The sequence below is a fragment of the Ranitomeya variabilis genome, chromosome 6, assembly GCF_051348905.1.
Source record: "Ranitomeya variabilis isolate aRanVar5 chromosome 6, aRanVar5.hap1, whole genome shotgun sequence".
Classification (NCBI taxonomy): Eukaryota; Metazoa; Chordata; class Amphibia; order Anura; family Dendrobatidae; genus Ranitomeya; species Ranitomeya variabilis.
This window is the reverse complement of record NC_135237.1, coordinates 181,623,197-181,648,989: the sequence shown is the minus strand read 5'-3', so window position 1 is coordinate 181,648,989 and position 25,793 is coordinate 181,623,197. Positions and strand designations below refer to the sequence as shown.

The 25,793-nt window shown below is 44.3% G+C and overlaps 1 protein-coding gene across 1 annotated transcript in view; it reads right to left on the bottom strand.

Annotated features, from left to right (window-relative positions):
• Window positions 1-25,793, bottom strand: part of RP9 (RP9 pre-mRNA splicing factor) — a 206,610-nt gene that overhangs the window by 164,372 nt on the left and 16,445 nt on the right. The window contains exon 2 of the mRNA XM_077269293.1: window positions 13,921-14,008. Coding sequence (XP_077125408.1) covers window positions 13,921-13,995 — 75 coding nt within the window. The 5' untranslated portion in view covers window positions 13,996-14,008. The remainder of the gene's footprint in view (window positions 1-13,920; window positions 14,009-25,793) is intronic.

Here is a 25,793-nt window from a genome sequence, read left to right as displayed (position 1 = left end):
GTGCACTAGTGAGTGTATGGGTGCACTGGTGAGTGTATGGGAGCACTGGAGATTGCATGGGTGCACTGTTGAGTGAATGGGTGCACTGGTGAGTGAATGGGTGCACTGGTAAGAGTATAGGGGCACTGGTGAGTGTATAGGTGCACTGGTGAGAGTATGGGTGCAGTGGGAGAGTATGGGTGCACTGGTGAGTGTATGGGTGCACTGGTGAGTGTATGGGACCACTGGTGAGTGTATGGGACCACTGGCGAGTGTATGGGTGCATTGGCGAGTGTATGTGTGCACTGGTGAGAGTATGGGTGCACTGGTGAGAGTATGGGTGCAGTGGGAGAGTATGGGTGCACTGCTGAGTGTATGCGTGTACTGCTGAGTGTATGGGACCAATGGTGAGTGTATGGGAGCAATGGTGAGTGTATGGGTGCACTGGTGAGTGTATTGATGCACTGGTGAGTGTATGGGTGCACTGTTGAGTGTATGATTGCACTGGTGAGAGTATACGTGCACTGGTGACTGTGTGGGTGCACTGATGAGAGAATGGGAGCACTGGTGAGTGTATGGGTGCACTGGTGAGTGTATGGGTGCACTGGTGAGGGTATGGGAGCAATAGTGAGTGTATGGGAGCACTGGTGAGTGTATGAGTGCTCTGATGAGTGTATGGATGCACTGGTGAGTGTATGGGTGCACTGTTCAGTGTATGGGTGCACTAATGAGTGTATGGGTGCACTGGTGAGTGTATGGGTGCACTGGTGAGTGTATGGGTGCACTGGTGAGTGTATGGGTGAACTTTCAGTTTGTGGCTCCTCTTCTTTCTTATTCCCGCCAGTGCCTCCCCCGCTTCTTGAAGACAGAGAGTCTGCTGCATAATGTCACCTCTGCTCTCCATTGTTAATCAAGAATAGGATGCCACCGATCGGGAGAAACAAAGAGGAGTCATAGACTGCAAGTGCAGCTATATGCATAACAGTGCATTTAGAAATACTAATATCTATATATATAATTGTCTAAGGGTTTTTCTGTCTGTCTGTCTGTCTGTCTGTCCTGGAAATCCTGCGTCTCTGATTGGTCGAGGCCGCCAGGCCTCGACCAATCAGCGACGGGCACAGCATGGCGACGATGATGTCATAAAGGTTGCCTCGACCAATCAGCAACGGGCACAGTCTGCCGCGAATTCGCCTCGACCAATCAGCGACGGGCACAGTATCGACGTAGATGTCATAATGGTTGCCATGGCGACGATGATATCATAAAGGTTGCCTTGACCAATCAGCGACGGGCACAGTCTGCCGCGAATTCTGGAATCATCATTGTCCAAGTACTACGGGGACATGCAGATTCTAGAATACCCGATGCGTTAGAATTGGGCCACAATCTAGTTACTATATAATTGTATAAGGGGTACTTCCGTCTTTCTTTCTGTCTGTCTGTCCTTCTGTCTGTCACGGATATTCATTGGTCGCGGCCTCTGTCTGTCATGGAATCCAAGTCGCTGATTGGTCTCGGCAGCTGCCTGTCATGGCTGCCGAGACCAGTCAGCGAAGGGCACAGTCCGATTAGTCCCTCCCCTACTCCCCTGCAGTCACTGCCCGGCGCCTGCTCCATAATCCCCTTCCCCTCCAGTCACCGCTCACACAGGGTTAATGGCAGCGGTAACGGGCCGCGGTGTAACGCATTCCATTACCGCTGCTATTAACCCTGTGTGTCCCCAACTATTTACTATTGACGCTGCCTATGCAGAATCAATAGTAAAAATATGTCATGTTAAAAATAATTAAAAAAATAAAAAAAAACTGCTATACTCACCATCTGCCGCCTTTCGCGCTCCTCGCGACGCTACGGTGACCGCTCCATGCAAGCGGCAGGTTCCGGCCCCAATGATGGTACACCAGAAATACCTTCCATGACGTCACGGTCATGTGACCGTGACGTGATCACAGGCCCTGCGAGAAGGACCTTCCATGACGTCACGGTCATGTGACCGCGACGTCATCACACCCTGGGACCGGAAGCTGCCGCCTGCGGTTGTCACGGTCATGTCACTGCGACGTCATCACAGGTCCTGCGCAAGAAGGACCTGCCATGACGTCACGGTCATGTGACCGCGACGTCATCACACCCTGGGACCGGAAGCTGACGCCTGCACCGCGCACAGGACCAGGACTTCAACGGGCCTTTGGAGGGGGAGCATATGTTTGTTTTTTATTTTAACTCTGTATACTCTGTCGCTGTGCAATGTACTACGTGGCTAGCCAATATACTACGTGGCTGGCCAATATACTACGTGGCTGGGCAATATACTACGTGGCTGGCCAATATACTACGTGGCTGGGCAATATACTACGTGGCTGGGCAATATACTACGTACTGGGCAATATACTACATGGCTGGGTAATATACTACGTACGTGGCTGGCTAATATACTACGTGACTGGGCAATATACTACGTGGCTGGGCAATATACTACGTGACTGGGCAATATACTACATGGCTGTGCAATATACTACGTGGCTGTGCTATATACTACGTGGGCTGTGCAATATACTACGTCACTGGGCAATATACTACGTGGGCTGTGCAATATACTACGTGGGCTGTGCAATATACTACGTGGCTGTGCTATATACTACGTGACTGGGCAATATACTACGTGGGCTGTGCAATATACTATGTGGCTGGGCAATATACTACGTGGGCTGTGCAATATACTACGTGGCTGGGCAATATACTACGTGGACATGCATATTCTAGAATACCTGATGCGTTAGATTCGGGCCACCATCTAGTTAATTTATATATGACTAAAAAAGGAATTTCGGAGCAAAAAAAAGGAGCACCAGATAGTGTCAAACACCTATACCTGGAAATATTTTACACTGCCCTATCCTGCAGTCCTTCTGCTTGCCTACAGCAAATGTTACTGGCAATTTTCCTTTAATGAAACATCAGAACTTACTCTCTGAAAACTGCAACATTGTAATGTAACATTAGAGAACAGCAGTGCCATCTGCTGGACATTCCGTGGCATTACTTCTTAGTAACATATAAGAGAAAACAATATCTGGTGTTCTTTCTTTGAGAACCTCAAGGTGAAAGTCTTTTTTCTATGGGCTGGACCCTCTTCTCTTCCATATTTATGGACCTGCAGTGTATGCTACTTTGTATCACTAAGTATTTACCTTGATGACATGTCATATTTATAATACTGGTTTAACCTGCATGGGTTCCTGCTCATATCAAGCTGTACATCAAAGAATCACAGACTTATAACTTTTTATGTTATGTTATGTTTTATGCGCCCTCTGCTGGATGTCCTCATGAACTGGAGCCTTGGAAAAGTTCCCAAGCTGGAGTTCATATGAGGACATCCAGCAGAGGGCTCATCACCGCGACTCAAGGTAACTACAGATCACCCTGCTTTCCATTCAGTACCCGGGGTTTTACAGGCAGGAGCCAGTGCTTTAGCACAGCTCCTGGCTGTAAAATGATTTAACCCCTTCAGATGGATTTACATCGTGGGACATAACGACGGAAGGTATGGAATATTGTTGTTTGTTTTTTTAACTTTGTTTCAGGACGATGGTCTTCAGGTGGATTAAGAGTCTAATAAAATATTACAACGTGTCTTTATTTAATTAAAATACTTGTAAATAATGTGTGTGTGTTTTATTAACCATTTCGTACTATTGGATTAATAATGGATAGGTGTCAGAACTGACGCCTCTCCATTATTAATCTGGCTTAATGTCACCTTACAATTGCAAGGTGACATTAATCCTTCATTACCCCATATCCCACCACTGCACGGGAGTGGGAAGAGAGTGGCCAAGTGCCAGAATAGGCGCATCTTCCAGATGTGCCTTTTCTGGGGTGGCTGGGGGCAGATGTTTGTAGCCAGGGGGGGCCAATAACCATGGACCCTCTCTAGGCTATAAATATCTACCCTCAGTCACTGGCTTTACCACTCTGGCGGAGAAAATTGCGCGGGAGCCCACGCCAATTTTTTCCGCGATTTAACCCTTTATTATAATATAAATACAGAATATATATATATATGTGTCTCAATGACATATATATATATATATATATATATATACTGTATATAAGTTTTAACGAACATTTGAGCCCATAAATCCAATTTAATGTCGGTTTTGCAAGCCTGCGAGAAAATATCGCAGTACGGATGCCATACGGATTACATACGGAGGATGCCATACACAAAATACGCTGACACACCCTGCCTACGGATGACATACGGATCACTATTTTGGGAACATTTCTCCGTATTACGGCCGTAAAAAAACGGACCGTATTGTCTTACGCTGAGTGTGACGCCGGCCTAAGACTGCAATCCTTAACCTGTTCGTGTTATGAACACCCTTGCAATCTGTCTGCAAATAAAAGAAATATACAATCATGACTGAAAGTGTTGGCACCCTTGAAATTGTTCTAGTATTTCCTCCAGAAAAATAATGCAATGACACAAGTTTTGTTATGCACATGTTTATTTCCTTTGAGTGTATTGGAACAACACAAAAAACAATCAGAGAAAAAAAGGCAAATTGGACATAATTTCATACAAAACAACCAAAATGGGCAGGACAAAATTGTCTGTACCTTCAGCTTAATATTTGGTTGCACACCCTTTGGAATAAATAACTGCAATCAATAGCTTCCTATAACCATTAAGGGTATGTGCACATGTAGAATGGACTTCTGCGGATTTTTCCGCAGCGGATATTAGAAATCCGCAGGTAAAAGGCATTCCGTTTTACCTGTGGATTCACCGTGGATTTACCACGGTTTTTATGCAGATTTTGTGCGGATTCCCCTGCGGTTTTACACCTGCGGATTCCTATTGTGGAGCAGGTGTAAACCGCAGCGGAATCCGCACAAAGAATTGACATGCTGCAGAATGTAAACCGCTGCGTTTCTGCGCGTTTTTTTCCACAGCATGGGCACAGCGTTTTCTGTTTTCCATAGGTTTACATTGTACTGTAAACTCATGGGAAACTGCTGCGGACCCGCAGCTGCAGATCCGCTACTGATCTGCAGCAAAATCCGCAACGTGTGCACATAGCCTTACAAGCTTCTTACACCTCTCAACTGGAATTTTGGACCACTCTTTTTTTGCAAACTGATTCATGTCTCTCATATATGAAGGCTGCCTTCTCCCAACAGAAATCTGAGTATCTCTCCATGGGTGTTCAATGGGATTTAGATATGGACTCATTGCTGGCCAGTTCTGAACTCTCCAGTGCTTTGTTTCCATCTATTTCTGGGTACTCTTTAAAGTATGTTTGGGGTCATTGTCCTGCTGGAAGACACATGACGTAGAACGCAAACACAGCTTTCTGACGCACTACATTGAGACTCAAAATCCTTTGGTAATGTTTAGATTTCATGATTAGTGATGAGCGAATATACTCGTTACTCGAGATTTCCCGAGCACGCTCAGGGGTCCTCCTAGTATTTTTTAGTGCTCGGAGATTTAGTTTTTCTTGCCTCAGCTGAATGATTTACATCTGTTAGCCAGCAGAAGTACATGTGGGGGGGTTGCTTGGTTGCTAGGGGATCTCCACATGTACTTATGCTGGCTTATGCTGGCAAGAAAAACTAAATCTCCGAGCACTAAAAAATACTCGGAGGACCCCTGAGCGTACTCGGGAAATCTCGAGTAACGAGTATATTCGCTCATCACTATTCATGATGCCTTGAACCCAGTCAAGGCACCCAGTGCCAAAGGCAGCACAACAACCCCAAAACATCTTTGAACCTCCACCATATTTAACTATAGGTACGGAGTTCTTTTCTTTGTAGTTTTTATTCAGTTTGATAAATAGTAGAATGCACCCTGAGCCGACAGGACAGCTTGAATTTCTTTGGAACTTGATTGGGGCTGCTTATCCACCATCCAGACTATCCTGTGTTGCAACCTTTCAATAATTTTTCTCTGCCGTCCACGTACAGGAAGATTAGCTAAAGTGCCATGGGTTGTAAACTTCTTGATAATGTTGTGCACTGTGGACAAAAGAACATTAAGATCACTGGAGACGGACTTTTAACCTTGAGGTTGTTGATATTTTTCAACAGTTTTGATTCTCAAGTCCTCAAACAATTCTTTTCTCTTTCTGTTCTCTGTGGTTAGTGCGGCATACACAGAGAAAATGCAAATATTGAATAAATTTCTCTCCTTTTTATCTGGTTTCAGGGGTGATTTTCATAATGCCCAAACCACAGCTGAGTTTGAAGGAGCTTCACATGCTTGAAACAAAGTTTTTTATTTACAATTTTGTAAAGGTGTCAACAATTTTGTCCAGCCCATTTTTGTGGTTTTGTGTGAAATTATGTGTAATTTGCCTTTTTTTCTTTTTTTGTGTTGCTCCAATACACACAAAGGAAATAAAAGTGTGTTTAACCAAGGCTGTGGAGTTGGAATCATGGAGTTGGAGTAGTTGTCCATTTTGGTTGAGTCGAAGTCAGTATAAAATGTACCAACTCAACACCTAAAATATATAATAAATTGGGTACAGTAGTACAATACAGAATGTGCTGTAAGTGTTTGGGAAAGTTATGAAATGTCCTAAAAAAATCTGTTCTATGTCTGCTGTGCTTCATGTACATGCTCAGTAGTGAAGCAGGGCAGTGGAGTCGGAGTAGGAGTCGTGAGTCAAGGAAATTGAGGAGTCAGCATCAGAGGTTTGGCTTATCAACGCCACAGCCCTGTGTATCACAAAACATGAGTAATTGCAATAACTGGGAGAAATACTTCATTTTTTGGAACAGTTTCAAGGGTGCCAACACTTTCGGCCATGACTGTATACCACAATCCCTAAGATCTCCAGTTCTGACTGTAGTTGACAGTAGAACTCTTGCACTCAAACTCCCGCACATTCTCCATTTATTCATTATTCAAGCTAATGGTAACTTGGAATTTGAAGTCTCCAAGGTGGTTGACTCTCGTGTAGTGCGCCGCACTTTACAGTACTTGGTACACTGGCGTGGTTATGGGCCTGAGGAGAGGTCCTGGGTACCAGCCTCGGACATTCATGCGGATCGGCTGGTCAGGTTTTTTCACCGTCGCCATCCGGACAAGCCGGGTCCTATAAGCTGTGAGGGCCCTGGGGTCCCTCGTAGAAGGCGGGGTACTGTCATGTCGGACGCTGTTCAGACTAGGTCGTTCGACAGACAGCGGTAATTGCGCTTTTGACCACTATGTGCTCATTGGCGTCGGCTAGATTTTATCTAGCTGGTCCGGGGTTAATTTACCTGATGCTCGGATTGGAAGCTGGGCCATGCCCATTGCCTTTAAATAGCTCTCCTGAACATTGGGCGTCGCCGATTATAGCTTCTGTCTTGTGCGTTGTTATCTTGGTCTGGAGTGGTGAGCTAGTAGTTGGAGTATTGTTGCTGGTGGTGTATTTCCCTTTGTCTTATTTACTCCTTCCTATATTTGTATTTATTTTGCCCTGCGCATTTATAGTGTATTCCTGAGTGACTGCGGCGTGGTGTATATTTTCCGTTATCCTTGTCTGTTCTAACTGTGGGTATTGGTGTATGATCTTTTCACTGGGTGGTGGGTGGTGGTTTCAGCCTAGGGTTGAAACAGGAGACAGGGCGAGGGTCGAGGCCTAGACATGCACACCATCAGTGTAAACTCTAGGTAGAGGGTCAGTCAGGATTTCCCTAGTCTGAGGGAAATTGCAGGGGCCCGGGTTATTAGCTCTTGCCCACCTAGTCTCCCCGTGACATTTGGTATACCTGCTTTTTATACCTATATAGTTTACATAGATAGGTATGCACATATATGTCGAAAACCTCCACTGTGGTTATACATTTAATTTATTCTTAGTGCTATTTATATGTCCCTGGTGTTGTGTTTTTTATGGTATTTTTTCCACCGTTCCACTATATCATATATTTTAATAAATTTTGGTATTTATACTTCATTTTGGACTTTGTTTCAGTTCTTTTCTTCATGTTTTTAGGTGTTATTCCGGTTTGTCCATTACACTTCCTATTGGTGCACATCTGGTGGTGAAATATATTTTTCCCCCCTTTTATTTATGTGTACCGCGCCTTGAGACTTAATCATTTGGACGAGGAAATGACTCAGACATTCAAAAACTCTGACATGGACCAATGTTTGTATCATAATAATTTCAATTTTCCACAGCCACAACCTCTTCCCAACACTGAAGGCCCGCCAATGCCGTTTGTTGTGGTTGGGGTGTGAGACCTTTCAAATGTGTATCAACCTCCTAAAACCTAACTCAAGTAGGGGCTTGAATCACACCAAACGGATTTTCAACTACCGACTGAGAAGGGCACGAAGAACTGTGGAGTGTGCCTTTGGCTTGCTGGTATCTAAATGGCACAGACATAAATCTAAAAATTGAGACAATTGATGAGGTTGTGAAAGCATGTGTTGTTATGCACAATTACATCCTGGCAAAAGATCGACCAAACTTAGAACCTGAGGAATCTGTTACATTGCATGATTACCAAGATCACCCTCTGAGGACTACAGTGAAAGTTGCCCAGATGAGGGATAAGTTTGCTGCATACTTTATTTCTGATAATGGATGTGTGGCATGGCAAGACGGAATGGTTTACGCCACTAATTATGTACCTGTAATGTAAAAATGTACCCGTAATGTAAAAATATACCTGTAATGATTAAATGTACCTGTAATGTTTAAATGTAGCTGCTGAAACGCTGCGTGCACAGACGCAAATGTGAAACCAGCCTCAGACATACAGCTCTGGCAAAAATTAAGAGACCACTGCAAAATGTTCAGTTTGTCTGATTTTTCTCTTTATAGGTATATTTTTGAGTAAAATGTAAACTGTTCTTTTATTCTATAAACTTCTGATAACATGTCTCTGAATTTCCAAGCAATAATTTTTGTATTTTTTCCTGACAAAGAAAAATAGTCAAAAAAAAAACAAAAAACAGTGCTTTCAGACCTGAAATAATGCAAAGAAAACAAGTTCATAATCTTTCAGAAACAACAATACTAATGTTTTAACTCAGGAAGAGTTCAGAAATCAATATTTTGTGGAATAACCATGATGTTTAATCACAGCTTTCATGCGTCTTGGCATGCTTTCCGCCAGTCTTTCACACTGCTTCTGGCGCAAAAATGTAAGCAGTTCTTTGTTTGATGGCTTGTGACTATCCACCTTCCTCTTGATTACATTCCAGAGGTTTTCAATGGGGTTCAGTTCTGGAGATTGGGCTGCCCATGACAGGGTTTTGATGTGGTGGTCTCTTAATTTTTGCCAGAGCTGTATGATTGCTGTGTATCTGTGTGTCACAAAAGTGTGTCCATTGGAATGACATGAGTGGCTGGAGCTTCAGCCGCACTGCTACCACATTTTATTCAAAAATATACCTATAAAGAGAAAAATCAGACAAACAACATTTTGCAGTGGTCTCTTAATTTTTGCCAGAGCTGTACATATCGGTTACACATAGTAAATACGGTTAGGTCCAGAAATATTTTGACAGTGACCGAATCTTCGTGATTTGGACTCCACATGTACCGGTAACTAGTTTTTATTTAAAATTAAACAACTGAAATGAAATTTGAAGTGTAGACTTTCAGGTTTAATTAAAAGGGTTAAACAAAAATATCCTGAGAAACATTTAGGAATTGCAACCATTTTCCTACAAAGAATCCTCATTTCATGGGCTCAAAAGTATTTGGACAAATTAATTTTACCATAAACAAAATGTTTATTTTTATGCTTTGTAGAGAATCCTTTACAGGCAATGACTGCCTGAAGTCTGGAAGCTATTTATGTTACCGAACCATGGGTTTCCTCCTTTGTGATGTTTTGCCAGGGCTCTACTGCAGCTGACTTCAGTTGCTGCTTGTTTGGGGATCTTTGTGCCTTAACCCCTTAACGGCCACCAATACGCCTTTTAACAGCGGCAGTTAAGGGTACTTATTCCTTAGCGCTGCTTTTTAATGGCGCTGAGAAATAAGGTTGTAGCGCCTGCCCAGAGTCAGAATTTCTCCAAAGTCTCAGCTACTGGGGGTAGCTGAGACTCGGAGAACATGATTCAGGTTGGTCTTTACCGTCCCCAGTATTGCGATCGCCGTTATTCACCAAATAACGGCGACCACAAAAAAAGTCTGATTTCCCTTGTATTTCTCTCTCCTCTGATATGATCTAGCACATCAGAGGAGAAAGAAATGGGGTCCCCCGAGCCCCAGTACCTCTGACACCTCCTGCATCCCCCGATCATGTCCCCCTGGCCCTCGGAATCTTCTTCTGGGAAGAAAATGGTGGACATGTAGTGCGCCCGCCGAGATCTGATGGCCAGCACCCGGCAACAATAGATTTTTCTTATTAGTTCATTTTGATCACTGTGATAGACCCTATCACAGCGATCAAAAGTAAAAAACAGTAAATCAAACCCCCTATATCACCCCTTAAAATAGGTAAAAATAATAACATTTAAAAAATGTATTTTTTCCATGTTTCCATTAGGGTTAGGGTTGGGGTTAGAGCTAGGGTTAGGGTTAGGGTTAGGCTAGGGTTTGGGTTGGGTCTAGGGTTGGGGTTAGAGCTCGGGTTAGGGATGGGCTAGGGTTAGGATTGGGGCTAGGTTTAGAGATATGGTTAGGGTTGGGTTAGGTTGTGTTCAGGTTAGGGTTTTGTTGGGGATAGGGTTGTGGTGTTGGGGTTAGGGTGGTGTTGGGGCTAGGGTTGTGGTTAGGGTTATGGTTAGGGTTGGGATTAGGGGTAGAGGTGTGGTAGGGTTAGGGATTGGGTTAGGGCAGTGTTAGGGTTGGAGTTAGAATTGGGGTTTTCACTGTTTAGATACATCGGGGGGTCTCCAAACACAACGTGAAGGATTAATAAACTTCTTGAATGTGGTTTTGCACACCTTGAGGGGTGAAGTTTTTAGAATGGTGTAACTTTTGGGTATTTTCTGTTATACGGACCCCCCAAACTCACTTCAAATGTGAGGTGCTCCCTAAAAAAATGGTTTTGTAAATTTTGTTGGAAAAATGAGAAATTGCTGGTCAAATTTTAACCCTTATAATGTCCTAACAAAAAGAAAATGAAGTTTCCAAAATTGTGCTGATGTAAAGTAAATATGTGGGAAATGTTAACTATTTTGTGCAATATGATTCTCCGATTTAAGGGCACAAAAATTAAAAGTTTGAAAATTGCAAAATTTTCTAAATTTTTGCCAAATTTTCATTTGTTTCATAAATAAATGCAATTCATACCAAAGAAATTTGACCACTAACATGAAGTACAATATGTCATGAATAAACAGTCACAGAATCAGTGGGATACATTGAAGCATTTCAGAGCTACAACCTCATAAAGTGACAGTGGTCGGAATTGTAAAAATTGGCTTGGTCATTAAGTACAAAATTGGCTTTGTCACTAAGGGGTTAAGTTTTGTCTTAAGCATGTGAAATGCTACTCCATGGGGCTGCGATCTGGTGATTATCTCTGCCATTGCAGAATATTCCACTTCTTTGCCTTAAAATACTCCCGGGTTGCTTTTGCAGTTTGTTTTGGGTCATTGCCCAATTGTCCTGTGAAGCATTGCCCAATCAGTTGGATACATTGAAGCATTTCAGAGCTACAACCTCATAAAGTGACAGTGGTCAGAATTGTAAAAATTGGCTTGGTCATTAAGTACAAAATTGGCTCTGTCACTAAGGGGTTAAGTTTTGTCTTAAGCATGTGAAATGCTACTCCATGGGGCTGCGATCTGGTGATTATCTCTGCCATTGCAGAATATTCCACTTCTTTGCCTTAAAATACTCCCGGGTTGCTTTTGCAGTTTGTTTTGGGTCATTGCCCAATTGTCCTGTGAAGCATTGCCCAATCAACCTTGCTGCATTTGGTTGAATCTAAGCAGAATGTATAGTCCTGTACACTTCAGAATTCATCTGGCAGTTTCTGTCTTCAGTCACATCATCAATTAACGCTAGTGACCCAGTGCCATTGGAAGCCATGCACCCACATGCCATCAAATGGCCTCCATGTCATGATCTAGACTGGGTTTTGAGTCCTATTTTCCTGTTTCCCGGTCTGAGCATGTCAGGGGTTAACTTTTCTCACCCTCAGTCTGGTTTCAGATTTTGCTATTTATCTCTCTTGCATCCTGCAGGCGGTGTCAGTTATAGTTCTGTCTACAGCATGTGTAGCTGACTTTGGTATATCCTGATTTGTCCTGCTGCTTTCTCTACCTGAACCCGTGTCTGTTTTCCCCTGTTCCCGTCCTAACTCAGTGTTTCCCTTTTAGTGTGCAGACCTCCCTGGTTTCAACTTGGCTTGTATCCTGACCTGTTTTTGTCTTCTGTTTTTGGCTTATCCGCTCCTGACTGTTACTGACCTTTTGGCTTGTCTCTGACTCTGAGTTTTGTCTTTTCCTTTGGTACTGCGCTACTGACTATATTGAACCGGCTTGTTTGACTATTCTGCTGCCACCTGTGGTAGCCTCACTGCTGCACTGCAGATCAGCTTTGTTTAGGTGCAGACCTGCTTCCTCTCTACTGCCATCTAGTGAAGCTTGCACCTACCTGCATTGCGGCAGCCTGACACTCCACCATGTTTTACAGAGGATGTGGTATGCTTTAGATCTTGAGCCATTTCAAACCTTCTCCATACTTTCTTCTTCACATCAATCTGGTTGATCTTAGCTTCACTTGTCATAAGAATTATTTTCCAGAACTGGGATGGCTTCCTTATATGTTATTTTTTTTGCAAAGTCTAATCTGGCCTTTCTGTTTTTAAGGCTAATGAATGGTTTGCACCTTGTGGTAAACCCTCAAAGGGATTTTCTTCACTATGGAAAGGATTCTGCGATCATCCAGCACTGTTGTCTTCCGTGTACATCCAGGCCTTTTATAGTTCCCAAGCTCACCAGTGCAATTTTTGGTAAAATATGCCAAACTGTTGATTTGGCCACTCCTAACAATTCTGCTACCTCTCGATTTCTCATTTTTTTCAGCCTAATGATGGTATATTTCTCTTCTATTGAGAGCTCCCTTAACCACATGTTGTGGGTTCACAGCAGCTTTCAAATGAAAATACCACAACTGGAATCAGCTCCAGACCTTTACCTGCTTAATTCATGATTGATTAATGAGGGAAAAGCCCATGCAGCCAATTAAAGAGCCTTTGACATAATTGTTCAGTTACATTTGGTCTTTTTAAAAAGAGACAGCTACATATTAAAGAGCTGTAATCCTAAACCCTTACTCCAAATCTAATGCCAGCCAAGCCCATTTCATTACATTTTTGTAAATCTGACGGCAGAATCACCAGTACTGCCCTGATTGTGTCTTTACCTATTTCTATTAAGATCTCACACTGCTCAGTACAAGCTGCAGCTCTCATGCTTTGTGTGCGGTGACTCTGCTTTAAGACATGTTCACACATTCAGTATTTAGTCAGAAAAGTATAACAGAACCATGTGCACCACTTCTGTAGTTTTCACCCACTCCTGGTTTTGGCTTACAAATACTGGTGCAAAATACTGACCAAATACTGAACGTGTGAAAGTGGCCTTACTCGTGAGCTGTGACACGCTCAAGCTGGACACGAGGCATATACAGCCATTCAGTCATGGATTTTAAAAGTAAAAAATATCAGTCTCATGGGGACTAACCACACTGTCTAGTTTATATGCAGTGTATACTAGAAAATCTAAAAAAGGCCTATCTTTGAAATATTGCACAAAGCTTCAATCCAAAATCATTAACTTTGATGTATGGTAGTATTGAATATGTTTATTCACCAAAAAATGTATTTAATGTATTTAACAGTATAGAAACAAGGTAATAACTAAAGCTGTCAACTGCACGCAAACTTATGCTCTATTGACTATTTACTGTAGAAGAAAAAGAGTGTATATTTGTTACTGATACCCAAATTACTTACTGCGGGTATGAGAGGCTTGTGTTTGAGGAACATCTGTGTCCAAGTGTCAGGGAGAAAGCCACTTCTAAGGTCCATGTTTTTCTTTTTTCTGTAAAACGATTATTTTATTGTGTTAAAGAAGTTTTTCAGACTTTTTAGAATATTAATGAACAATCCTTAAGATAGGTCATCAATATCAGATCTGTGGGGAACAAGCACTTCTACCAATCAGCTGTTTTCTGATCTTGAGATAGATGAATGGTCTCAAAATAAACAACACAGCCCTGTTTACTATGTGGCTATACCTCTCAACCAGTAGCGTAGCTATGGGGGGGTCAGAGACAGCAGCTACCCCAACTCCGGCGTTCAGAGTGGCCCACCCAGAGCAACACTACCCTTAACTGATCAGCGTGCATAGCACCGATCTACTTTGCGTGATTACAGCTCGTTGCCTTGCCATTGGACTCTTTGGGGACCTGGGTTAGGTGAGTATATTTTTTTAAATTAAAACTTGTGATGTGAGCTGGGGTCATCATAAAGAATGCAGGACTCTTATACATAGTGTGTGGGACCCTGAAACAGTGGGGGGGCCCTCATACTTTGTAGGTATCGATGCAGGAGCTACTATACACCAAGTGTGAGAGCTAATTTGGGGGCCATTATACAGCTTGGGGGCTAATGCAGGGGCCATGATAAAGCTTTTGGTCTAATGCGGGGCCTATTATACAGCTTGGTGACTAATACAGGGGCCATTGTACAGCTTGGTGACAAATGCAGGGGCCATTATACAGCTTGGTGACTAATGCAGTGGCCATTATACAGCAGGGTGACTAATGCAGGGGCCATTATACAGCTTGGCGACTAATGCAGGGGCCACTATACAGCTTGGTGACTAATGCAGGGGCCATTATACAGCTTGTGACTAATGCAGGGGCCATTATACAGCTTGTGACTAATGCAGGGGCCATTATACAGCTTGTGGACTAATGCAGGGGTCATTATACTGCTTCTGGACTAATGCAGGGGCCATTATACAGCTTGGTAACTAATGCAGGGACCATTGTACAGCTTGGTGACAAATGCTGGGGCCATTATACAGCTTGGTGACTAATGCAGGGGCCATTATACAGCTGGGTGACAAATGCAGGGACCATTATACACCTTGGTGACTAATGCAGTGGCCATTATACAGCAGGGTGACTAATGCAGGGCCATTATACAGCTTGGCGACTAATGCAGGGGCCATTATACAGCTTGGTGACTAAAGCAGGGGCCATTATACAGCTTGTGACGAATACAGGGGCCATTATACAGCTTCTGGACTAATGCAGGGGTCATTATACAGCTTGGTGACTAATGCAGGGGCCATTATACAGCTTGTGACTAATGCAGGGGGCATTATACAGCTTGTAGACTAATGCAGGGGAAATTATACAGCTTGGTGACTAACACAGAGGCCATTATACAGCTTGGTGACTAATGCAGGGGCCATTAAACAGCCGGGTGACTAATGCAGGGGCCATTATGCAGCTTGGTGACTAATGGAGGGGCCATTATACAGCTTCTGGACTAATGCAGGGGCCATTATACAGCTTGGTGACTAATGCAGGGGCCATTTTACAGCTTGGTGACTAACACACAGGCCATCATACAGCTTCTGGCCTAACACAGACTCCATTATACAGCTTCTGGACTAATGCAGGGACCATTATACAGCTGGGTGACTAATGCAGGGGCCATAATACAGCTTGGTGACTAACACAGATGCCATTATACAGCTTCTGGACTAATGCAGGGGCCATTATACAGCTGGGTGACTAATGTGGAGGCCATTATACAGTTCGGGTGCTTAGGTGGGGGCCATTATATATCTTGGCGTTTGAAGCAGGGACCATTATATAGTGTGGTAGCTACTGTGGGGACCATTATACAGCTTACAGACTAATGCAGGGGCCATTAAAGTGTGGGAGCTAATGTGGGGTCATTTTTTAGCTTGGGGCCTAATGCAGGGGCCATTATATAGTGTGGGGGCCATTATAGTTTGGGAGCTAATGTGGGGGCCATTTAACAGTTTGGGAGCTAATGTGGGTGGATCCTTATACAGTTTGGGAGCTAGTGTGGGGGCAACTATACAGTTTGGGAGCAAACGTGGGGGGAATATTATACAGTTTGCGGGCCATTATACAGCTTCTGGACTAATGCAGGGGTCATTATACTGCTTCTGGACTAATGCAGGGGGCATTATACAGCTTGTAGACTAATGCAGGGGAAATTATACAGCTTGGTGACTAACACAGAGGCCATTATACAGCTTGGTGACTAATGCAGGGGCCATTATACAGCTGGGTGACTAATGCAGGGGCCATTATGCAGCTTGGTGACTAATGGAGGGGCCATTATACAGCTTCTGGACTAATGCAGGGGCCATTATACAGCTTCTGGACTAATGCAGGGGCCATTATACAGCTTAGTGACTAATGCAGGGGCCATTTTACAGCTTGGTGACTAACACAGAGGCCATCATACAGCTTCTGGCCTAACACAGACTCCATTATACAGCTTCTGGACTAATGCAGGGACCATTATACAGCTGGGTGACTAATGCAGGGGCCATAATACAGCTTGGTGACTATCACAGAGGCCATCATACAGCTTCTGGCCTAACACAGACTCCATTATACAGCTTCTGGACTAATGCAGGGGCCATTATACAGCTGGGTGACTAATGTGGAGGCCATTATACAGTTCGGGTGCTTAGGTGGGGGCCATTATACAGTACAGACCAAAAGTTTGGACACACCTTCTCATTTAAAGTTTTTTCTGTATTTTCATGACTATGAAAATTGTACATTCACACTGAAGGCATCAAAACTATGAATTAACACATGTAGAATTATATACTTAACAAAAAAGTGTGAAACAACTGAAATTATGTCTTATATTCTAGGTTCTTCAAAGTAGCCACCTTTTGCTTTGATGACTGCTTTGCACACTCTTGGCATTCTCTTGATGAGCTTCGAGAGGTAGTCACCGGGAATGGTCTTCCAACAATCTTGAAGGAGTTCTGTTGTGAATTCCGTTCTCGGGCTCCCTCCTGTGGTCGTGAATGGTACTTTGGTGAGTTCTGTCCTTGGACACCCTCTGGTGGCTTGAGTGGAACTGCTGATCTTTGAGGTTGGCTTTCTCAGCTGCCCTCGTTTATTGCTTCTGCTGGCTTCCCTATTTAACTCTGCCCAGGTCGTTAGTTCATGCCAGCTGTCAATGTCTCAGTACTGGTTCAGATCTCTCTTGGATTTCTCTGATGACCTGTCTACTCCAGCAGAAGCTAAGTCCTTGCTAGTCATTTGCTGTTCATCGGTTTTTGTATATATTTTTCAGTACATGCTACTCTGCGTGGTTTTTGTAGTTTTTAATACTGACCGCATAGTTCCCTTTCCTATCCTCTGTCTATCTAGAGAAGATTCGGCCTCCTTTGCTAAAATCTGTTTCATTCCTGTGTTTGTTACTTCCCTCTTAACTCACAGTTAATATTTGTGGGGGGCTACCTTTACTTTGGGGAATTTCTCTGAGGCAAGGTAGGCTGCTATTTCTATCTTTAGGGGTAGTTAGCTCTTAGGCTGTGAAGAGGCATCTAGGGAGAGTTAGGTACGCTCCACGGCTATTTCTAGTGTGTGTGATAGGATTAGGGATTGCGGTCAGTAGAGTTACCACCTCCTCAGAGCTTGTCCCAGGTTTTCTGTTTTAACCATCAGGTCATTTCGGGTGCTCCTAACCACCAGGTCCATAACAGTACAGCTGGCCATCAAAGTGTTAATGCATCTCAAAAGAGGGATAAGAGAAGTTCTGAGTCAATTTTTTTTTCTTTGCAGCTTGTTTTGTCTTTCTTTTCCCCTTAACCTCTGGGTGGTTCAGGACTCAGGTGTAGATATGGATATTCAAGGTTTGTCCTCTTGTGTGGATCAACTCACTGCTAGGGTACAGAGTATTCAAGATTATGTAGTTCAGAATCCGATGTTAGAGCCTAGAATTCCAATTCCTGATTTGTTTTCTGGGGATAGATCTAAATTTTTGAATTTCAAAAATAATTGCAGACTGTTTCTTGCTCTGAAACCCCGCTCCTCTGGTGATCCCATTCAGCAAGTAAAGATTATTATTTCTTTGTTGCGTGGTGACCCGCAAGACTGGGCATTCTCCCTTGAGCCAGGAAATCCTGCATTGCTTAATGTGGATGCATTTTTTCTAGCGCTTGGATTGCTTTATGACGAACCTAATTCTGTGGATCAGGCAGAAAAGATCTTGCTGACTCTATGTCAGGGTCAGGATGAAGCAGCAGTATATTGCCAGAAGTTTAGAAAGTGGTGTGTGCTTACCCAATGGAATGAGTGTGCCCTGGCAGCAATTTTCAGAAAGGGTCTTTCTGAAGCCCTTAAGGATGTTATGGTGGGGTTCCCCATGCCTGCTGGTCTGAATGAGTCAACGTCTTTGGACATTCAGATTGATCGGCGTTTGCGCGAGCGCAAAGTTGTGCACCATTTGGCGGTGTCCTCTGAGCAGAGGCCTGAGCCTATGCAATGTGATAGGACTTTGACCAGAGCTGAACGGCAAGAACACAGACGTCAGAATGGGCTGTGTTTTTACTGTGGTGACTCCTCTCATGCTATCTCTGATTGTCCTAAGCGCACTAAGAGGTTCGCTAGGTCTGTCACCATTAGTGTTATGGTTCTCAATGGCAAGAGAACATAGCCCAGCAACTGTTATGGTTCTCAATGGCAAGAGAACATAGCCCAGCATACATAGGAACTAGCTCTTGGAAGGATGGAAACTTAAACTGACCATGAACTAAACCTGCCGCACAACTAACAGTAGCCGGGTAGCGTAGCCTGCGTTTTATCCCTAGACGCCCAGCGCCGGCCGGAGGACTAACTAATCCTGGCAGAGGAAAATATAGTCCTGGCTCACCTCTAGAGAAATTTCCCCGAAAGGCAGACAGAGGCCCCCACATATATTGGCGGTGATTTAAGATGAAAATGACAAACGTAGTATGAAAATAGGTTTAGCAAAATCGAGGTCCGCTTACTAGATAGCAGGAAGACAGAAAGGGTACTTTCATGGTCAGCTGAAAACCCTATCAATACACCATCCTGAAATTACTTTAAGACTCTAGTATTAACTCATAACATCAGAGTGGCAATTTCAGATCACAAGAGCTTTCCAGACACAGAAACGAAACTGCAGCTGTGAACTGGAACAAAATGCAAAAAACAAACAAGGACAAAAGTCCGACTTAGCTGGAAGTTGTCTGGTAGCAGGAACATGCACAGAAAGGCTTCTGATTACAATGTTGACCGGCATGGAAGTGACAGAGGAGCAAGGTTAAATAGCGACTCCCACATCCTGATGGGAACAGGTGAACAGAGGGGATGATGCACACAAGTTCAATTCCACCAGTGGCCACCGGGGGAGCCCAAAATCCAATTTCACGACAGTACCCCCCCCTCAAGGAGGGGGCACCGAACCCTCACCAGAACCACCAGGGCGATCAGGATGAGCCCTATGAAAGGCACGGACCAGATCGGAGGCATGAACATCAGAGGCAGTCACCCAAGAATTATCCTCCTGACCGTATCCCTTCCATTTGACCAGATACTGGAGTTTCCGTCTGGAAACACGGGAGTCCAAGATTTTTTCCACAACGTACTCCAACTCGCCCTCAACCAACACCGGAGCAGGAGGCTCAACGGAAGGCACAACCGGTACCTCATACCTGCGCAACAATGACCGATGAAAAACATTATGAATAGAAAAAGATGCAGGTAGGTCCAAACGGAAGGACACAGGGTTAAGAATCTCCAATATCTTGTACGGGCCGATGAACCGAGGCTTAAACTTAGGAGAAGAAACCCTCATAGGGACAAAACGAGAAGACAACCACACCAAGTCCCCGACACAAAGCCGAGGACCAACCCGACGCCGGCGGTTGGCAAAAAGCTGAGTCTTCTCCTGGGACAACTTCAAATTGTCCACCACCTGCCCCCAAATCTGATGCAACCTCTCCACCACAGCATCCACTCCAGGACAATCCGAAGATTCCACCTGACCGGAGGAAAATCGAGGATGAAACCCCGAATTACAGAAAAAAGGAGACACCAAGGTGGCAGAGCTGGCCCGATTATTGAGGGCAAACTCCGCTAAAGGCAAAAAAGCAACCCAATCATCCTGATCTGCAGACACAAAACACCTCAAATATGTCTCCAAAGTCTGATTCGTCCGCTCGGTCTGGCCATTAGTCTGAGGATGGAAAGCAGACGAGAAAGACAAATCTATGCCCATCCTAGCACAGAATGCCCGCCAAAATCTAGACACGAATTGGGTTCCTCTGTCAGAAACGATATTCTCCGGAATACCATGCAAACGAACCACATTTTGAAAAAACAGAGGAACCAACTCGGAAGAAGAAGGCAACTTAGGCAGGGGAACCAAATGGACCATCTTAGAGAAACGGTCACACACCACCCAGATGACAGACATCTTCTGAGAAACAGGAAGATCCGAAATAAAATCCATCGAGATGTGCGTCCAAGGCCTCTTCGGGATAGGCAAGGGCAACAACAATCCACTAGCCCGAGAACAACAAGGCTTGGCCCGAGCACAAACGTCACAAGACTGCACAAAGCCTCGTACATCTCGTGACAGGGAAGGCCACCAGAAGGACCTTGCCACCAAATCCCTGGTACCAAAGATTCCAGGATGACCTGCCAACGCAGAAGAATGAACCTCAGAAATGACTTTACTGGTCCAATCATCAGGAACAAACAGTCTACCAGGTGGGCAACGATCAGGTCTATCCGCCTGAAAATCCTGCAAGGCCCGCCGCAGGTCTGGAGAAACGGCAGACAATATCACTCCATCCTTAAGGATACCTGTAGGTTCAGAATTACCAGGGGAGTCAGGCTCAAAACTCCTAGAAAGGGCATCCGCCTTAACATTCTTAGAACCCGGTAGGTATGACACCACAAAATTAAACCGAGAGAAAAACAACGACCAGCGCGCCTGTCTAGGATTCAGGCGTCTGGCGGACTCAAGATAAATTAAATTTTTGTGGTCGGTCAATACCACCACCTGATGTCTAGCCCCCTCAAGCCAATGACGCCACTCCTCAAAAGCCCACTTCATGGCCAAAAGCTCCCGATTCCCAATATCATAATTCCGCTCGGCGGGCGAAAATTTACGAGAAAAAAAAGCACAAGGTTTCATCACGGAGCAGTCGGAACTTCTTTGCGACAAAACCGCCCCAGCTCCGATTTCAGAAGCGTCGACCTCAACCTGAAAAGGAAGAGCAACATCAGGCTGACGCAACACAGGGGCGGAAGAAAAGCGGCGCTTAAGCTCCCGAAAGGCCTCCACAGCAGCAGGGGACCAATCAGCAACATCAGCACCCTTCTTAGTCAAATCAGTCAATGGTTTAACAACATCAGAAAAACCAGCAATAAATCGACGATAAAAGTTAGCAAAGCCCAAAAATTTCTGAAGACTCTTAAGAGAAGAGGGTTGCGTCCAATCACAAATAGCCCGAACCTTGACAGGATCCATCTCGATGGAAGAGGGGGAAAAAATGTATCCCAAGAAGGAAATCTTTTGAACCCCAAAAACGCACTTAGAACCCTTCACACACAAGGAATTAGACCGCAAAACCTGAAAAACCCTCCTGACCTGCTGGACATGAGAGTCCCAGTCATCCGAAAAAATCAGAATATCATCCAGATACACGATCATAAATTTATCCAAATAATCACGGAAAATGTCATGCATAAAGGACTGAAAGACTGAAGGGGCATTTGAAAGGCCAAAAGGCATCACCAAATACTCAAAGTGGCCCTCGGGCGTATTAAATGCGGTTTTCCACTCATCCCCCTGCTTAATTCGCACCAAATTATACGCCCCACGGAGATCTATCTTAGAGAACCACTTGGCCCCCTTTATGCGAGCAAACAAATCAGTCAGCAGTGGCAACGGATATTGATATTTAACCGTGATTTTATTCAAAAGCCGATAATCAATACACGGCCTCAAAGAGCCATCTTTCTTAGACACAAAGAAAAAACCGGCTCCTAAGGGAGATGACGAAGGACGAATATGTCCCTTTTCCAAGGACTCCTTTATATATTCTCGCATAGCAGCATGTTCAGGCACAGACAGATTAAATAAACGACCCTTAGGGTATTTACTACCCGGAATCAAATCTATGGCACAATCGCACTCCCGGTGCGGAGGTAATGAACCAAGCTTAGGTTCTTCAAAAACGTCACGATAGTCCGACAAGAATTCAGGAATCTCAGAGGGAATAGATGACGAAATGGAAACCAAAGGTACGTCCCCATGCATCCCCTTACATCCCCAGCTTAACACAGACATAGCGTTCCAGTCGAGGACTGGGTTATGAGATTGCAGCCATGGCAATCCAAGCACCAACACATCATGTAGATTATACAGCACAAGAAAGCGAATAATCTCCTGATGATCCGGATTAATTTGCATAGTTACTTGTGTCCAGTATTGTGGTTTATTACTAGCCAATGGGGTGGAGTCAATCCCCTTCAGAGGTATAGGAGTTTCAAGAGGCTCTAAATCATACCCACAGCGTTTGGCAAAGGACCAATCCATAAGACTCAAAGCGGCGCCAGAGTCGACATAGGCATCCGCGGTAATAGATGATAAAGAACAAATCAGGGTCACAGATAGAATAAACTTAGACTGAAAAGTGCCAATTGAAACTGACTTATCAAGCTTCTTAGTACGCTTAGAGCATGCTGATATAACATGAGTTGAATCACCACAATAAAAGCACAACCCATTTTTTCGTCTAAAATTCTGCCGTTCGCTTCTGGACAGAATTCTATCACATTGCATATTCTCTGGCGTCTTCTCAGTAGACACCGCCAAATGGTGCACAGGTTTGCGCTCCCGCAGACGTCTATCGATCTGGATAGCCATTGTCATGGACTCATTCAGACCCGCAGGCACAGGGAACCCCACCATAACATCCTTAACGGCATCAGAGAGACCCTCTCTGAAATTCGCCGCCAGGGCGCACTCATTCCACTGAGTAAGCACAGACCATTTACGGAATTTTTGGCAGTATATTTCAACTTCATCTTGCCCCTGAGATAGGGACTTCAAGGCTTTTTCCGCCTGAAGCTCTAAATGAGGTTCCTCATAAAGCAACCCCAAGGCCAGAAAAAACGCATCCACATTGAGCAACGCAGGATCCCCTGGAGCCAATGCAAAAGCCCAATCTTGAGGGTCGCCCCGGAGCAAGGAAATCACAATCCTGACCTGCTGAGCAGGATCTCCAGCAGAGCGAGATTTCAGGGACAAAAACAACTTGCAATTATTTTTGAAATTTTGAAAGCAAGATCTATTCCCCGAGAAAAATTCAGGCAAAGGAATTCTAGGTTCAGATATAGGAACATGAACAACAAAATCTTGTAAGTTTTGAACTTTCGTGGTGAGATTATTCAAACCTGCAGCTAAACTCTGAATATCCATTTTAAACAGGTGAACACAGAGCCATTCCAGGATTAGAAGGAGAGAGAGAGAGGAAGGCTGCAATATAGGCAGACTTGCAAGTGATTCAATTGAAAGCACACTCAGAACTGAAGGAAAAAAAAAAAAAAAAAAAAATTTTCAGCAGACTTCTTTTTTCTCTCCTTTCTCTGCCAATTAATTTAACCCTTTGTGGGCCGGTCAAACTGTTATGGTTCTCAATGGCAAGAGAACATAGCCCAGCAACTGTTATGGTTCTCAATGGCAAGAGAACATAGCCCAGCATACATAGGAACTAGCTCTTGGAAGGATGGAAACTTAAACTGACCATGAACTAAACCTGCCGCACAACTAACAGTAGCCGGGTAGCGTAGCCTGCGTTTTATCCCTAGACGCCCAGCGCCGGCCGGAGGACTAACTAATCCTGGCAGAGGAAAATATAGTCCTGGCTCACCTCTAGAGAAATTTCCCCGAAAGGCAGACAGAGGCCCCCACATATATTGGCGGTGATTTAAGATGAAAATGACAAACGTAGTATGAAAATAGGTTTAGCAAAATCGAGGTCCGCTTACTAGATAGCAGGAAGACAGAAAGGGTACTTTCATGGTCAGCTGAAAACCCTATCAATACACCATCCTGAAATTACTTTAAGACTCTAGTATTAACTCATAACATCAGAGTGGCAATTTCAGATCACAAGAGCTTTCCAGACACAGAAACGAAACTGCAGCTGTGAACTGGAACAAAATGCAAAAAACAAACAAGGACAAAAGTCCGACTTAGCTGGAAGTTGTCTGGTAGCAGGAACATGCACAGAAAGGCTTCTGATTACAATGTTGACCGGCATGGAAGTGACAGAGGAGCAAGGTTAAATAGCGACTCCCACATCCTGATGGGAACAGGTGAACAGAGGGGATGATGCACACAAGTTCAATTCCACCAGTGGCCACCGGGGGAGCCCAAAATCCAATTTCACGACACATTAGTACTTTGCAGCCTAAATTTCTCTTATCTGTTACTCTGATTTGCTCATTGTCGTCCTACTCTGTTATGGCATTTGTGGATTTGGGCGCTGCCCTGAACTTGATGGACTTGGAGTTTGCCAGGCGCTGTGGTTTTTCCTTGGAGCCTTTGCAGAGTCCTATTCCCTTAAGGGGGATTGATGCTACGCCATTGGCCAAGAATAAACCTCAGTACTGGACTCAGCTGACCATGCACATGGCTCCCGCACATCAGGAAAATATTCGCTTTTTGGTGTTGCATAACTTGCATGATGTTGTCGTGTTGGGTTTGCCATGGTTACAGGTTCATAATCCAGTACTGGATTGGAAATCAATGTCTGTGTCTAGTTGGGGTTGTCAAGGGATACATGGTGATGTTCCTTTGATGTCAATTTCTTCTTCCACTCCTTCTGAAGTCCCTGAGTTTTTGTCGGATTACCAGGATGTATTTGATGAGCCCAAGTCCAGTGCCCTACCTCCTCATAGGGACTGTGATTGCGCTATTAATTTGATTCCTGGTAGTAAGTTCCCCAAGGGCCGACTGTTCAATTTATCTGTGCCAGAACATGCCGCTATGCGGAGTTATGTAAAGGAGTCCTTGGAGAAAGGGCATATTCGCCCGTCTTCGTTGCCGTTGGGAGCAGGGTTCTTTTTTGTGGCCAAGAACGATGGCTCTCTGAGACCCTGTATAGATTACCACCTTCTCAATAAAATCACTGTCAAATTTCAGTACCCTTTGCCTCTGTTCTCTGATTTGTTTGCTCGGATTAAGGGGGCTAGTTGGTTTACCAAGATTGACCTTCGAGGGGCGTATAATCTTGTGGGTATTAAACAGGGCGATGAATGGAAAACAGCATTTAATACGCCCGAGGGCCATTTTGAGTACCTGGTGATGCCATTCGGGCTTTCTAATGCTCCATCTGTGTTTCAGTCCTTTATGCACGACATCTTCCGGAAGTATCTGGATAGGTTCATGATCGTATATTTGGATGATATTTTGGTCTTTTCGGATGATTGGGAGTCTCATGTAAGGCAGGTCAGGATGGTGTTCCAGGTCCTTCGTGCCAATGCGTTGTTTGTGAAGGGCTCTAAATGCCTCTTTGGAGTTCAGAAGGTTTCCTTTTTGGGCTTCATTTTTTCCCCTTCTACTATCGAGATGGATCCTGTTAAAGTTCAGGCCATTTAGAAAGGCGCTAATGTGGAGAATTGGTCCCCTGCGGCCGTTGAGGCTTTTCAGGAGCTTAAACGTCATTTTACTTCGGCCCCTGTGTTGCGTCAGCCAGATGTTTTGCTCCCTTTTCAGGTCGAGGTTGATGCTTCTGAGATTGGGGCAGGGGCTGTTTTGTCTCA